This window comes from Arachis duranensis, chromosome 4 (genome assembly GCF_000817695.3).
Source record: "Arachis duranensis cultivar V14167 chromosome 4, aradu.V14167.gnm2.J7QH, whole genome shotgun sequence".
Classification (NCBI taxonomy): Eukaryota; Viridiplantae; Streptophyta; class Magnoliopsida; order Fabales; family Fabaceae; genus Arachis; species Arachis duranensis.
In genome coordinates, this window is record NC_029775.3 from 98,962,896 (window position 1) to 98,978,694 (window position 15,799).

The window sequence follows — 15,799 nt, forward strand, 5'->3', positions numbered from 1 at the left end:
TCCCTGAGTCCGCCGCCGCTCCTTGCCCCCGCCTCGCCCCGCTTTCGCCTCACCCTGCTTCCGCCGCCGCGCTACGCCTCCCACGCTCAATAAGACAAGAGGTTTCTGCGGCCCTAAATCGCTCATCTGGTTCATCAGGTATACATCTTGATTTCATATTCCGAATCTTAAATGTGTTGTATATTAGGTATGTTTTCAACAATTTGTTAATATAAGAGATTTATTTTACTGTTTATAGACGAATCAATACCCGGTGGAACATGCTGAGAAATTTGGCATGTCGCCTTCCAAAGGTGTTCTTCTCTTTGGCCCTCCGGGCTGCGGCAAAATCCTGTTTACAAAAGCAATTGCAAATGAATTCCAGGCCAACTTCATAAGTGCCAGGGACCTGCATTGCTTCTGCAGTTGGCTTGGCATTCCAAGATCCACACGGTCCAAAATTCATAAATGGACCGAGTCATTTGTTGTCCTGGGAAAAAAAGAAGTCTCAGCTAAAAAGGGTTGAAGGATCTTAGAAATGGTGTTGCTTTGTTAATTAATGGTTGGTGATCATAGAAATGATCTGAAAAAACCAACAAAAAATTTCAAACAGTCCAAAATTGAAGCATGGACTAAGTTTTTTGTTGAAAGGGAAAAAGAAATATCATAGACAGTCAAATGGATGGGAGAGCATACATTGCTTTTTTAGTAAAATGGGTTGGATGGTCATACAAATTAGAAATTGTGCCCACAGTGGTTTACCTTAACTGGAATTTCTCCTTTTACTCTAAAACTAAATACATTGGCTTTAATTAGATATCATTATTGTTTGCAGGTACACTACTTAAATCTACTTAGAGTTTTTTTATAAGTTTATTATTATTATTATTATTATTATCTAATCAAGCTTTCTCATCATTTGCCTCCTGTAATGGGTGACAGATATCTGAGGTTGTCAATACTCAATTCCATGAAAGATCTGATAGATATCTGTCGGGAGCACAAAATTGGGGCAATTGGTAAATTTTAAATTGCTTTTGTCACTATATTACCCTATTGGGACCAAATGGACGGATTGTTTGTGCCTAGAAACAACATTGAAGAGGCTATACTTCTTTTAATGATTTTGCTAAGAAAAGTCACTCTAAATAGAATTGAGTGGGATCCTTCAATTTTGGACCACCTTTCATTTGCTCTATCTGTTTCTGGAGATTTGATGATTTTAGCCAATCAATTGGAAGAATTGCTTCCTGGAACTATCCATCGAAAGGAGAGGTTCTATGCTTTAGCTCTTTGTTATTACGGAGCAAAAAATAATGTGGAAGCGCTGGATCTTCTTAGAAAACTGCTGAGTAATAGAGAGGACCCAAGACATGTTCCAAGTTTGTTAATGGCTTCTAAGATTTGTTGCGAGAACTTCTGTGTTATAAAAGACCCTGGGGTAAGCTTTGCTCGGATGGCACTTGAGAACTTAGATGGAAGATGTAATCAGTTAGAAAATATGGCCAATTTCTTACTTGGTGTTTCACTTTCTGCATACTCGAAATTGGCCATTTCTGATGCTGAGAGGGTTAAGAGACAATCTGAGGCACTTCATACCCTTGAAACTGCCTGCAAATTGAGCAGAATGGAAGACCCTGTTGTATTATACCATCTGAGTTTAGAATACGCTGAGCAACGGAAGTTGGATGCTACACTTCATTATGCTAAGTGCATTGTAAAACTTGAAGTTGGCTCTAATTTTAAAGGTTGGTTACTGTTATCTAGGGTATTATCCGCACAAAAGCGGTTCTTAGATGCCGAATCTATTATCAATGCTGCTTTGGATCAGACTGGGAAATGGGATCAAGGTGATTTGTTACGAACAAAGGCGAAACTTCAGATCGCTCAGGGCCAGTTAAAGAGTGCCATTGAGACATACACTCAGCTTCTTGCTGTTTTTCAGGTTCATAGTAAAAGTTTTGGTTCTCGGAATAAGCTATTTAAGGTTTGTTTTCTTAATTTTTCCAGTCCCAAAATACTTTTTCATAGTCATATTGCTTTAAGGTCCTTACCCTTTTCCATACCATCGGTGACAGGACAAAAGAGATCAGATTAGGAATTTGGAAGTTGAAGTATGGCATGATCTTGCTTATGTATACATCAGCCTTTCACAGCGGCATGACGCAGAGGCCTGCCTTTCAAAATCTCGGGCCATCAAACTATACTCTTCTACTAGATGTCATGCAATAGGGTAATATAGTAACAAAAGCTTATTTGGGACAAGGATTCTGAACTTAGGAAGGATAATATTTATGCAGATGATGCCACTTTCATTGTCTTGTAATGGTCGAATTGCTTATTAATATACAGATCAAACCTGTTCTCACTTCTCATTTCACTTTTATATATATTGCACTCACCTTTTCTGTTTTTTAATAAGAAAATAGAAACACATTTTCTTCTCTGTATATATCATCATTATTTACAGAAATAAAATATATAGGTTATGAATAATTTATATTAACCGATAAAGTAAAGGAAATTAGTAATATAGAATTGTAATATATAGAAAGATAAATTAGTGTAAAAACTAATGAAACATAGCTTAGTAATTTGTCTTTCAAAAAAACGTTAAAAATATCTAAAAAGAGAATTCCTTATTTCTAAATGTCTTCATGCTCTGCTTCCACCTTGGTCCTATATTGCCAAGCATTTTCTTGTATTACGAGACACAAATGGTTGTACTCCTCTAAAACCAGATCCACGGCAAGTCTCATTCGTGTGGAGTCGTTAATCTGCTTAGAGCACCAACAATATAATTCTAATTAGAAGTGTGCTGAAAAAATTATGTTAAAAATACTTTCTTATAAATATGACCTGAATGTTGAAGTCATCTTGTAAAGTACATTCTCTCATCCAATCGGTCACCCAAACTCTGCTATCATTCCTATGATAAAAAGCACTCAACAAACAGTTATTATATACATATAAGATATAATCTATTGAACGAGTTATGATATTTTAAAAAAAAATTTAATATTAGACTTACGATCTATTTTTTTGAGTGGGTAGGCCAAAAGGTGTCATAGGCCAAAAAGTGGAGCAATCTACAACTTTAGACTTATCATCCTAAAAAATATGATCATCTAACATCGCTTCTAAATAAGTTGCCTGTACAAGAGTGAATTCATACCAAAAAAAGAAGAATGAATTGTAAATAATTTAAATTGACTAGGTGTACTAGTTACAACAAATAGTTATTTAAATTGTTAAGTTGTTAAGTGATTCTAAATCATTGAGTACTGATTTAGAACAAATAATTACCACTTTAATTGCGTTCCTTTTGCGTTGTTGATGTTTTTCGACAGAAGGCAGTGAATCCAATATGATTAGGCGACGACTCGTAAAGTCAAGAATAACCAAATACCAATGTAGTTCCTCACAGATAGGGATAAACACCTGCGATAAACCTTAAACCATTATAAACACTAAAAATAGATAATAGTACATTAATGGAAAACAAATTGGTCACTCGTACCCTAATGACGTGGCTAATTTTCAGTGACATATATGCTCCAGGAAAATCAAAGATAACCTCTGCCGGTGTATATTTGTCGCTTAAAGCATATCGCTGCATACAAATAAATATTGTTAAATGAAAATATGCTTTCAATTTAACAACTATTTTTGAACTGCTTATTTAATTATATACTTTACCATGTGAGTACATAGCACGGGTTAGTCTAGAAAAAAGAACTTCTTTTAAATTAGTATATCCAATCAAACTATTAGACCAAAATATTAACTAAGAATTTCTTTATATTATAGGGATAACTTTACTGCAAAATGTGTAGGCATGAACCAGCAAATTGGATCCTCATTCCTACGTTGAAATATACGTGTCATCATAAGTGCCACCAGGTTTATAACCTACAATATGTTACAATTATATGTAAAACATGTTTATTGGTAAATAGGGGATTAAAAATATAATTACAAGAAAAAAAATAATATGTATTTACTCGTGATTTGACACATCTCTCTGGGACAAGACATCTAAAGGTACTTCTGTAACCCTTTTCATCTGAGATTACCAACTCTTCAGAACTGCCAAATTCATAAAGTGGTTAGCTGGGAGAAGCATATAATTTTTACACCATTACATTATACACATAATCATTAACCACACGTACGGATCTAACGTATCCGAAAAAATATAGGCTGCAACAGCTACTTGAGATTCGGTTAACATCATCGAAGCAGTAGGCTCAAATGCAACAAGTGTCCACCACTGAAGATAAAAAAATAGTTTCAAGGTTACACTAAAAAATAAAGAAAAAAGAATAAATAAACGAAAGAAGAAAAAAAATTAAAGTTACCTTTGGCAGTACAGCTCCTACTCTAACATGTGATTGTCCATTAGATGGAGTTGTAGCTTCACGAGTAATATCCAAGTGGAATAACTTCTTGGGTTGAATTGGCATGATACCAGTAAGATCACTAGTTTTTGTACTTTCCGAAGAATGCACAACTACAGTAGGATCCAACATGGAACTACTATTTGTGAAAGTTTTCTGTTGTCCCATGATCAAATCAATTTTTTAGTGTAGAACATGAATGACCGATTCTAAATTTTCTATCCTTTTTGTTATATCGCTAAACATACTCTTGAACTGCATATTTTTCGGTGGAGCCATCTTCTACTACTCACTCAGATAGTAGTATTTTGTCTTGTACGGTATCATATAACCCCTTAGGATGAATATATAGCAAATTTGGTTATAAAAGATAAGATAAGATAAACATAATACAAATTTTAATATATTTTATTTTTATTTTTTTTAAAAGTTATCTAATTAGAGTAAGAAGATAAGTAGTTAAGAATAATAAAATTGCATAAAAAAAATCTAATATTATCTTTTTCAAAAAGATAATATTAGAATTATAAAACAAGAATTTACTATTAATTTAATACAAGATAAAGGCAGGTTGTAATGTATGCCGTGGAAACTATTTTAAGTTTGGGTATATATTTTTTTTAATTTAAAGTATAATGACAATTTTTTGTTATCAAATTTAATTTTAAATTTTAAAAGAGAATTAGTTGTGTGAAACATAATCTTAGACCTATATATAAACGTTTAAGCATTGAACACTATTAACTATCTCTACTAAAATTAAAATTACAATCTAATAGAGCAATGGAAGAAAAAGTAGTAGACGATCACATTGGATCTTCTTCGATGGAAATTATTGAAAATTCTCCGTTGAAACAAATACTACATGCCATAGAGGTAATATATCTAACTCATGATAATATTGCAATGTTATTTAATTATACCAATGCTAATTTTCTATTTTATAATGTAGTTTTTATCCAAGAGAGTTGATGAGATGGAGAAGGCAATGTGGATGGCGAAGAAGTCACTTGATAGATTAACTGCCCTTCAATGTAAAACTGATGAGAAGCATGAGAAATTCGACAATACGGACCTATATGAGATGAAGAATAAACTCTGTGATGATGTAACGAAGAAAAACTCTAGCCCGTTGCAAGTAAAGTCCGAATATTCTGTGTTCACGGATTTATCCGACGAGAATAAGGACGTTGAGATTTTGCACAATCTGCCATCATCGTTCTACAAAGGCATGCAAACATGCCTGGATGGAGAAGAAAAATCGAAGCCAAAGTCAAGATTCGGTATTCATAGAAATAGCAAAACTAATAAAACTGTGCAAGAATTTCCGAGTACGTTTCTAAGGCAAAAGGATAAATTGGCAAGATTTAATAATCCACCATCTATCCAAAATATGGCATTTGCATGACCAGCTAAAATGCCAAAACTTGAGAACAAAGGTCAACTATCAAGCAAGATGGCGGAAACAAGAGTACGCAAAGGGCCTTTAACTTTCACCATAGACAAAGAACGCTTAACGACTGCTGCGAAACAAAAAAAATGGCTTTCAAGAACACTTCTATCCCAAAGGTATTTGATTTAGTTTAAAAAAAATATTGGCATAGTATTCAAATACGTATATTGTGTATAACCTTTACGTTTTGTGCAGAATCTTAACTGTTCATTCAAACCACCACAAGATATGAGGTTGAGTGAGGATTTGGTCAACATGGCTATGTACATCTTTGCTGCTGATAATGATATAACGTGAGCATTTTTTTTAATCTTTTATTTTTAATTTTAGCTCTTTCCGTGGCTAACGTGTTTGCTTTGTGTTAGAGAGGATTTAGTTCATATTCACGATACAACTGCAACTAGAGAAGATCTGTTCTGTCTCGTACCTGGAAAGCAAGTGTCTGAACTGGTAATAAAGTTGATGGCATTGAAGATAACATCAGATATTAGCATGACCAAATTAAAAAATGTTTGGTCCCTTCCACCATCATTTGCGGTAAGTCAAAATCTTGATTTTCTGGATATTAACTAAGTAAAATAAATAACCATTGTGTTCGAATATTCCCAGGATGACTTTACGTTACATATGGAAGATCATGACCTACTAGAAAAATATGCACATTATATGCCACCAACCCGTGACCTTCAATTTGTAAGTTCTCATTAATTATTGGAATATTTTTATTATAATAAAAAGTACTCAAACTTGTACTTATACATATTACATCGTATTTGTTATATAGATATATGTCCCAATCAAGGATAATGATCACTGGTATCTAATGGTAATGAGCATCCCTGACAAAATACTTTATCATTTAGACTCTCACTGTAAGGTTGAAGATGATGAACCACGCAAGCATCATATTAGAAATATAGTAAGTTCTCCTACTATAGAAACAAAGTTAATAATAACATTACCTCGAATAATAAAGCACACTATTCTTATTACAGGGAGTGGCTCTTTCTGAAATAATATTTTCAGAGAAGTATGCAAAATGTGGTATACAAGAAATAGTGAGTTTTGAGGGTTGGGAAGTCCGTAAAGCAATAGGTATTCCTAGATGCTCAAATAGGTAATTATTCAAATTGTTGGTTATTTAATTTAATATTATATATATACTGTTTTCAACTTCCTTATGTTGTATTGCATGATACGTTTTCACACACCAATGATTCAGCTGTATGGGTTATGCAGTGGATGGATGTGCAACAGGAATTCACTCCTGTGGTCCCTCCAAAGGTAACTTTTAACATAGACAATTTCCCTCTTTAATTACACTAATACATGTGTTAACGTTTGGTAAAATAAATTATAGTTGCATGAGGAAAGGAGTAGAATGTATTTAGCATTGGATTTCGTCACCAGAGATTGGAATAAGATACGGTCAGATGTTAACGAGAGGTTTCAATTATGGTGGCTGATGATACACCCATAACTTCTTTATTTAGATTGAAAAGAATTATTTATATCTTCTTGTTAGACTTACTAAAATAGACGAATTTATTTATTAGATATATTTTATTACTCTTGTTGTGTATTACTTTTTCTTTCTCCTGTTAAGAACTTATAAAAAGAATTGGAATGCTTTAGCTATTTTTTATCTTTTTTTTTTATATTTATCTCCCAGCGTTAATTTTATTGAAAGCACCTTTAGACATGCACCGAATTCATTGGGCTGGTGCCCTTGTTATAGGATTTGAGAATAATAAAAACTATTAGATAAATTTCTCTTATCAAAGTTGTTAACAATTTAATGAGTTGCATCGCAACACTGGTACTTGATTGTGTATTAAGAGAATGATGCGACTGCTTTCAAGTGCGCGGTTGTACTTATAATGCAAGAAGAACTAAATCTTTTTATAAGGAAATAAATATATTTTTAATTATTTTTTTATTTAACTTTTATAATCTTTATCTTGATAAATTTTATTTCTCTTAAACCCATTCTAAGTTGGCTACCTTAAGAATCAGCAGTTGAAAAAAGGTAAATGTTCAAAAGGGTCAATTCAACAGTGATAAAAGTTTGAGTATGGCTTCAATGACGTAGCACCTGTTGAAAGATGAACACGAGGAACTCGGAAGTAGCAGTATACATGACTTTGTATAGTTCTTCTATTTCGTTTTCTTCTCTTTCTCAGTGACCCTTGGCTTTTGGTAGAACAATATCTGGCTTAGGATGGTGAAATTTGTATCAACACCAATTGCGGAACCCATTACAACTTCAAAAGAATTAAGGAAACAGTCACAAATACATAATTAAGTTACGAATGCAGTACTGCTAAAGAGTTAAATTAAAAGACCACCAAAAACATAAATATTGAAATGAATTTGTTCTAATGTAACACGGTAAAAACTTCATATGTTCGTTTGATAAAATAACACGAACAGTATAAAAATCGCTTTGATGGAAGTAACAATAATAATGACAGAAAAATTGATTAGTGGGGGTGGAAAAAATAAAGGAAGCAAGGATACCGCTTTTTGGTGCATTTTCTTGGAGGCTTGTGAATACTCTAACTGCAACACATATAAACATAAACATTAATTTGCAAACAAAAACAAACTATAAAAAAATTTTCCAAAATGACATACTGGCTTACCCATTGAACCTGCAGAATTTATCAAAGAAGTTAAAAAGCTGAGCTCCCCTGTACTCCTATTCTGCTCAGAGCAAAGAAAATAACAAATGAGAATAAGAATGTAGAAACAAGTCTCAACTTAGATAATTGACAAGCATTATAGATTAAACAATACTATGACAAGCGCAGAAGTGTAAAGTGAAAATTATGTCATCAGAGATGAAAACATCCTAGCTTAGAAATAGTAAAAGCATATAGTTTTCTTCAAGCATATGGTTCACCTTGGATCAAAAGAAACAACAGTTACTTTTAAGTCATCATTTACTAAAAAACACATAATCCAGCAGCAACCCACCCAACGCCTGTTACTTTTAAGTAATCTGCTTACAAGATGATAAAGTTTTGATCCAAGAAAACATCATTTCAGCTACTCAATCTAAAATTCAAAGAAAACCAGTAACAGCAAAAAGTACCCCATGTACCTTAGCCAGAAGGCAAAGAATCGGTTAACATTGTTGCACATATATATACACACACTAGAAAGCAAATCAAAATCAAGTTCCATTTATTTTGATAGATCATCGGGGATATGATCTCCACATATATCAACCAAGATACCTTTTTTCTTTTTTCATTTCTATGATGGAATAAAAAAGCAAATGCTTCACATTTCTATGATGCCATAGCAAGAGTACGAACCTCAACCTTTAGTTATAAACACGAACAACATCAACCATCGCAAAAGCTGCATTCGAATAAGATTAAGTATAACAGAAATAAATTAAAAATTACACCAATCCCAAATCAACTAAAAATTAGAGGATACCAGAAAATTAAAGCATTAACCATACCTTATTACAGCACCTCATTGCTATTGTAGGAAGCACTCTCATCATATACCTATAATATCAGCAATATAATATCATTAGTACTAGCTAATAAGCAGCAAATAAAACTTTGTCATACCTCATTGGTAAAGATACTTACCAATGAGTCATCTTCAATGTTCATGTGGTCATCCGAGTCATTATCAAATGTGTCATTTCCAAGGCCTTCTGACTGTGAGATGCCACGACGAACACGACAAGTTGTTCGATTGTGGCCCTCCATGCCACACTGTCCACATCGATGTTTTCTTTTATTGGACTGTGAAGCCCCCCCTTTTTTTCTACATTTTCTTGGGTCCCTTGGCATGCTATGTCCGAGATCATTGGTTGCGAGACCAGCTCCAGAAGCATCCACTTGCACACCATCTCTTACACTATCTGCATCATTGACCCCCCCCGTTTTGTGCAGCATCTTCCTCCTTAAATTGTTTCAACAAATTCATAGCCATTTCCCATGTAAAGATAAATCTCTCGTTATCTCGGCAAGCAAAGTTGGCTAGTTTTCTAAACCAATCCATCAAACAACCATACTGACTTAGCATCAAAGAATCCCAATGAAGCCCGACCGCATTTTGCAAACCCACTTTGGCAGTCTTGGTCCACCGAGGCAAGACTAATGACCTTGGCAACTCCTCTATATCTTCATGCACCAAGACGCAAACTATGTGTTCACAAGGTATGCCAAGTGATTCCATTCTCATACATGAACAATTGAATTCCATCTCAATGTCACAATAGAATACACGCCACATCTCATTTGGCGTTTGGTCCAAACCGATAGAGTAAATCACATAAGAGCCAGTTTGCTTCATATTTATTACCTTCATTGATGCAGCCCGTACAAGGATTGGTTGGAATATATGAAATATTGATAGGGTGTAAACATTGGCAGCACTCCTCTCTAACTGTTGAAAATAGGTTTGCATTCTGGGTCTCCCATTCACAGAGGCGAGGTCAGCCTGGACCTCTTTCCACCTTATATGGTCGACACAACGATTAAAGTGTTGAATGAACTCAACCAGATTGTACCTTGAGTTGACATACTTTGCAATGATCGAGTTTAATCCCTCGCACCGAGAAGTAGTCCGAAAACCAGCAAAAAACTTCCCTCTTATATGTGCAGTTGCCCATGAATGTCTCTTTTTATACATATCTAGGACCCAATTCTTGTTTTCGACACCAAATCCCTCAACGTGATCACCAAAACAGGTGCTTTCCCATTCATTGCCACCTTCAGTTGTTGTAGCAACCACCTGTATGTGTCTTTTTCCTCATCGCAAATTAAAGCAGCAGCAAAGATAATTGTTTGATTGTGATGATTGACACCAGAAAATACCACCAGTGGACACATATATTTATTCCTCTTATAGGTAGCATCAAAAGTCAACACATCACCAAATAATGAGTAATCTGTCCTACTGAGACCATCGCACCAAAATAAATTACACAAAGTACCATCAGCATCCATGTGATGATTAAATATAAAGTATAGAGAAGGGTCATGATTAAAATAGAGAGAAGGGTCATTTGTTGCTTGATCTTCTAGATACTTCAAAGCTGCATATGTATCACCGGGTAATTGGCGCCTCTGCTTTGCTATTTTATTGTACATGTCCCTTTGCGTGAAAGAGAGATACTCGTAGCCACCTGCCTGATTTGCTAATGCCCGATATATCTGGCCAACACTAATCCCACCCTTTTTCATGTTAACCATGTGGCCAATATCAGCCTCGGACATGAATCTATGCCCAGGGAGCAATCCAGTCAACCTAGGATCCAGAAGCGGATGATTGTGTTCATCAGAAAAATAAGAAATAAACCAACGACCGCTAGGTGCATCTACACGAATCTCCATCATTGCACTACAGCCACACCTTGTCTCAGGTGTAGGTTTTCTCTTAAGGTTTCCAGTGCTGTAATTATTTGGCGGTCTAAATCCTTGACGATGACATACAAAATTCTTCAACTTAAGTGCGCCCACACGACTCTTTCTAGTCCTGTTCTTCCGAGCACTAAAGCCTCTTGTTCTTGCATATCTATTGTAGAACTCAAATGCAATGTCGACATCAGAAAAGTGAAAATGACATACATCTTCATCCCTGATGTTCCAAAATTCAATCATCCCAATGTCTTCAAGTGAGTCAATGTTATACCCTTCATTGAAGCCGTGATAATCGAACACTGGTTCCACATTTGTGTCGTCCTCATCCATATAATCCACATCAACTTCCTCATGTGTTTCTTCCTCCTGCTCATACTGATCATATGATGTATGCTCGCTATTAACCCCTTCATGAGAAAATTCTTGACCCATAACTTCCTAAACACCAATACACAATTCACAATCTTTTAAAATTGAAATCAAACCAATATGTCAATATTAGGAATCATGGAATTGGACACGAGTTTCATTTATTGTATTAAGGGGAAATGAAGAAGCGTGAATCTAAAATCTAATGGTGAAACTATAAGAGTAAAAACAGAAAGACAAGAACAGTTGGCAATGCCAGCTATGCATGCGGTGGGTGCAAAGAAAAAAAATATTAAAGAGTATATATCCTCTATCTATCAATCTATCTATATTTCTAATCCCATGTCACAAAATCCCCGCCACTCGGGGCCACTGAAGAACACATTGTTTCCCCTTTAAGAACCCCGCAAAGTTTGCTTGGCTGCCACCTCAATCCATAGAAACAGATTGCTCGCAAGATTAGATATGCATATGCCCTTCAATGAAATTACCCTATTTTAAACACACTTCTTTCTTTGAGTTGATTGATTGTACCCCCCTTTCCCTAGCCCTTCACTGCATTCACTTTGGACAACTAGTTTTTAAAATTCCAATTTTCAAACCAAATATTTTAACCAAAAATCCACTTTTAAAACCAGTTTTTAGAAATTCAATTTTCAACTAGAATTTGGTTCTTTATAAATCTAATGACAATAGCTAATCTATATAACATTTAATCATTCTCAAAACATCAAAAGAATACCAACAAAAAATCTCTCTAAAACAATAACCACAAAGTATCAAAAGATGGCAAGTTGCCAACAAAATCATCAAACAACCACAACCTTTGAGGAACAAGACAGCAGCAGTGTTTAAATAAAAAATTCATATAAATTATAATTTAGATTTGATCAATCTGAAATTTTATAGGATAAGTTATAAATTCATATAAACTAATTATGGAATAATGATCTTCATTCTAATTGTGGACAACAGGTCAACATGAGGCAACGAAGCTTATGGAAATAGATATTCTTTCAAACATTTATTTCGACAGCTACAGCTGAAACTATACTACTGAAATTTTACACTAAAAACATTGGTTTCATCTAAACTTCTAGGGTGCATTCAACATTTCAGGTATCATTATCTAATATCTAAACATAACCTTGGACATTATTCATAAGTTGCTCTAGTTATGCAATACTTATCTTTAGCATGGAAGTTACAATCCACATCCATTTAAAAATTACTATGATATGAACTAACAGATTCAATTAGCCCTCTGTTTCTATTATCATTAACATGAAAAAATAAGTTATAGTGAGCATAAATTCAGCATCCTTCACTATAAATGTGCATTGCTTCAATCTAATGGTCCAGATAAAACAAAAGCAAAACATGGTATAAACTAGCAAGGACAATATTCGATCTCAAGGCCTAAAGATGTGACACATAGGAAGAAGGAATATGTTATCTCATTCATACCCTGTTTCTATAATGTCATTGTCCAACATCCATATATTTCATTAATGGAATCCGTTTGTCCACAAAACAAAAGCAAAAAACAAAATTGGTAGATCATTGAATTCTCACAAGACATGAAATGATTTAGTGTTTTACAGATGATGGCATTTGGCATTATTTCAATTCATTGGAAAAACTGAAATAGAAATGCTTAATATTCTTAGTAACTAAAATGCATTGATCGAGAAAATGCAGCTGATATACTTTAATGCTTAGAGGCATAGTCACAATCAATTTCTTAGCCAATGTTCATCTCAATTCATCTTAATTTGGTTCATCAATAATTTGAACCGCCAAAAAGAAACTATATATAAAACATTCGCCACAACATAATCAAGTTGGAAACTCAGTACACTCACAATTCAATGTATCTAGATATATTTAGTATGGATGTACCAAGAGTACTATATATGCTTGTTTGTTCATCTAGAAGGCTACTGTAACTATGCTTATGTTGTGCTTCATAGCAAATGTTTACATGGCCAATCTCAACTATCAATTGCAGATTTCAGAAAGAAAGAAACTAATTTCTTCCATAGACAGTGACAATATTAGTAAACCAGAAGGGGGCAGTATTTCTTATGAACATGGCACCAATGGCAGAGGCCATTCTTCTGAGAACCAAAATGGTAACATTCTAGGCATTTATGGAGGCTTTGATGAATCTAACCTAAGGATTCAAAATTCATCATCTTGACTATTCTAAAAGAATCAAACCGAACTGAGAAGAAGGCAGACAAAGTATACCTTGCTGGGTTTGTCATCCTCAATAAGAAGTGGGGTTGAGGAAAGTTGTCCTATTTCAGTGTCATCAAGGAGCGGCGGCGGACGCAGGGAGCGGCGGCGGACGCAGGGAGCGACGGCGGATGATGCGTGTTGTGGCGGCGAGGGTAGGCGAACCAGAGAGAAGAAGATGAGAAAATGGCGTTAACAGAGAGAAGAAGATGAGAAAACGCGTTACCCTAGCAGAGCTATCTTTGAATCTAGAACTGAATCTGAAACTAAAAGATAAAGGAAAAAAGTGTAAATAACAAAAATTAAAGGGATCAAAATCTAATTAGTAAACTTTTAAAAAAAAAAATGGGGTATATTTTGTAATTATTTTTATGGTGGTTAATGATAAACCTACACAAAAGTGGGAGCAAGGAATAAATATATGAAACCACATACTATAATAATATCTAAAATTCTACTAAAAAAAACATATGAGAGTGGGTCAGAATATCCAAAACAAAAAACATGTTACAATAATTTATTTCAGATTAAACTTTTAAAATTAAAAAATCTTAAACTTAAAATACATGCAAAAAAAAACATTCAAAATCTAAAACAAAAAATATTCAAAACATATTTAAAAAAAAATAAAAGAATATATTTACCATGAAACATCTAAAATACAAATTTAGACAACATACATATAAAAAAAAAACATGTCAAAAATGATGAAGAAGTAGAGTCGGAGAGCGAAGGGAGAGGTTATGTTATCAGGTTATGTTATTGGCTTCGGCTTATTCGACTTTGTTATTTTTATTTTTTTTATGTGTTTTTTAATTTTAATCTTTTTATTGTCTTCGTATTCTTTGTTTTCTTTTACCGTTTTATTTTTCATTTTTTATCTTTTTCATATTATTCGTTTTCTTTTATCTTTTTTGCCACATTCATTCTCTTTGTCTTCTTCATTTCTTTTTTTTTCAATATAAAAAACACATTCTTCATGCTCACTAGATTTTGGAATAGAGGATTGATGGTGGTACAAGTTGGAAGGGTTAGTTTTGACAAATATGGTGTTTGATGATGTTGTTGTTGAAGCCAATAGTTTTGTTGGAAGTGTTCCAACTCCTCACTACCTGTTTTGGTTTCTCTCTTTTCATGTTCAACATTCCTATATTTAACTGCTACCTCTCCTACTACCTCTCCTGTGTTTTATTGTCTGTATAAGAATAATTGAAAAATCGATTTCTTCATCTTGCTCCCTAGACTTTCATTTGTGAATATTTTTTGCAGCATCTAATATATTAGTATTTTGTCCCCACTCCTTTCTTTCACTTTTAAATAGAAAATTCTATAATGAGCTAGGCTGATAGCCATTTTTTGTGTAGGTTAGTGGATTGTTTGTCTTTTATGAAGAGGTAAATTTCTTTTCATCTTTATTGATAACTCTGATACCTACTTAATCTATTTTCACATCTTATCCTACTTAATATTTTTATTAATAGAATCTCCCACAAGAGAGAATGACAGTTATTTGCACCATGACCTAATTTAGTACAGTAAGTGAAAAAGTTCCAATTTTTTCATAATGAATGCTAATCTCTATGGTTTCTTAGTCGGGTATATTCATTCTAAGACTGTCTTTAATTCATTTATTAGCTGACCATATGCACACATGAAGGACATAATTATTGAAAAGCTATAGGGATCCCCTCTGAATTTTTAAAACATCAAATTCGATATTAAAGAATAATTAAAACTAATTTCCTCCTTTTTCTATGGTTCTGAATCCCTCAAGATGTCTCTAAATTACCTAAACTGCATTATCAATGGTTCTTAGAGAGAAAGATTTTTTACTTTTAGCAATCCCAATGTTAGATATGCAATAAACTTAACTTTCTCTTTTTTCATTAGTTGATAAGTAGTTTGCAGGATCGCCAACTTGGATTAAGCATGCATAAAATATCTTAAATTTTTTCGTGCTGTTA

At 33.9% G+C, this 15,799-nt stretch overlaps 3 protein-coding genes and 1 long non-coding RNA gene across 4 annotated transcripts; 1 reads left to right on the forward strand and 3 right to left on the reverse strand.

Annotated features, from left to right (window-relative positions):
• Positions 1-1,369: 1,369 nt before the first annotated feature.
• On the forward strand, positions 1,370-2,216 carry LOC107485186 (protein NPGR2-like). The gene is made up of 2 exons (XM_016105703.3): positions 1,370-1,966; positions 2,058-2,216. Exons 1-2 carry the CDS (start codon positions 1,370-1,372, stop codon positions 2,214-2,216), a joined length of 756 nt encoding a protein of 251 aa, XP_015961189.2.
• Positions 2,217-7,833: 5,617 nt separating this feature from the next.
• On the reverse strand, positions 7,834-8,507 carry LOC107485188 (uncharacterized). The gene is made up of 3 exons (XR_008008551.1): positions 8,478-8,507; positions 8,353-8,394; positions 7,834-8,096 (listed from the first exon to the last, which is right to left on the reverse strand). It is a non-coding gene; the product is annotated as an uncharacterized LOC107485188 (long non-coding RNA).
• A 678-nt stretch (positions 8,508-9,185) lies between these two features.
• LOC127746672 (protein FAR1-RELATED SEQUENCE 5-like) lies at positions 9,186-10,494 on the reverse strand. Its single transcript, XM_052260627.1, has 4 exons — positions 9,875-10,494; positions 9,444-9,762; positions 9,316-9,356; positions 9,186-9,201 (listed from the first exon to the last, which is right to left on the reverse strand). Exons 1-4 carry the CDS (start codon positions 10,492-10,494, stop codon positions 9,186-9,188), a joined length of 996 nt encoding a protein of 331 aa, XP_052116587.1.
• Positions 10,495-10,496: 2 nt separating this feature from the next.
• LOC127739674 (protein FAR1-RELATED SEQUENCE 5-like) lies at positions 10,497-13,944 on the reverse strand. The gene is made up of 2 exons (XM_052260628.1): positions 13,848-13,944; positions 10,497-11,663 (listed from the first exon to the last, which is right to left on the reverse strand). The coding sequence occupies exon 2, from the start codon at positions 11,655-11,657 to the stop codon at positions 10,497-10,499; it is 1,161 nt and encodes a 386-aa protein (XP_052116588.1). The 5' UTR covers positions 11,658-11,663; positions 13,848-13,944.
• Positions 13,945-15,799: the final 1,855 nt, after the last annotated feature.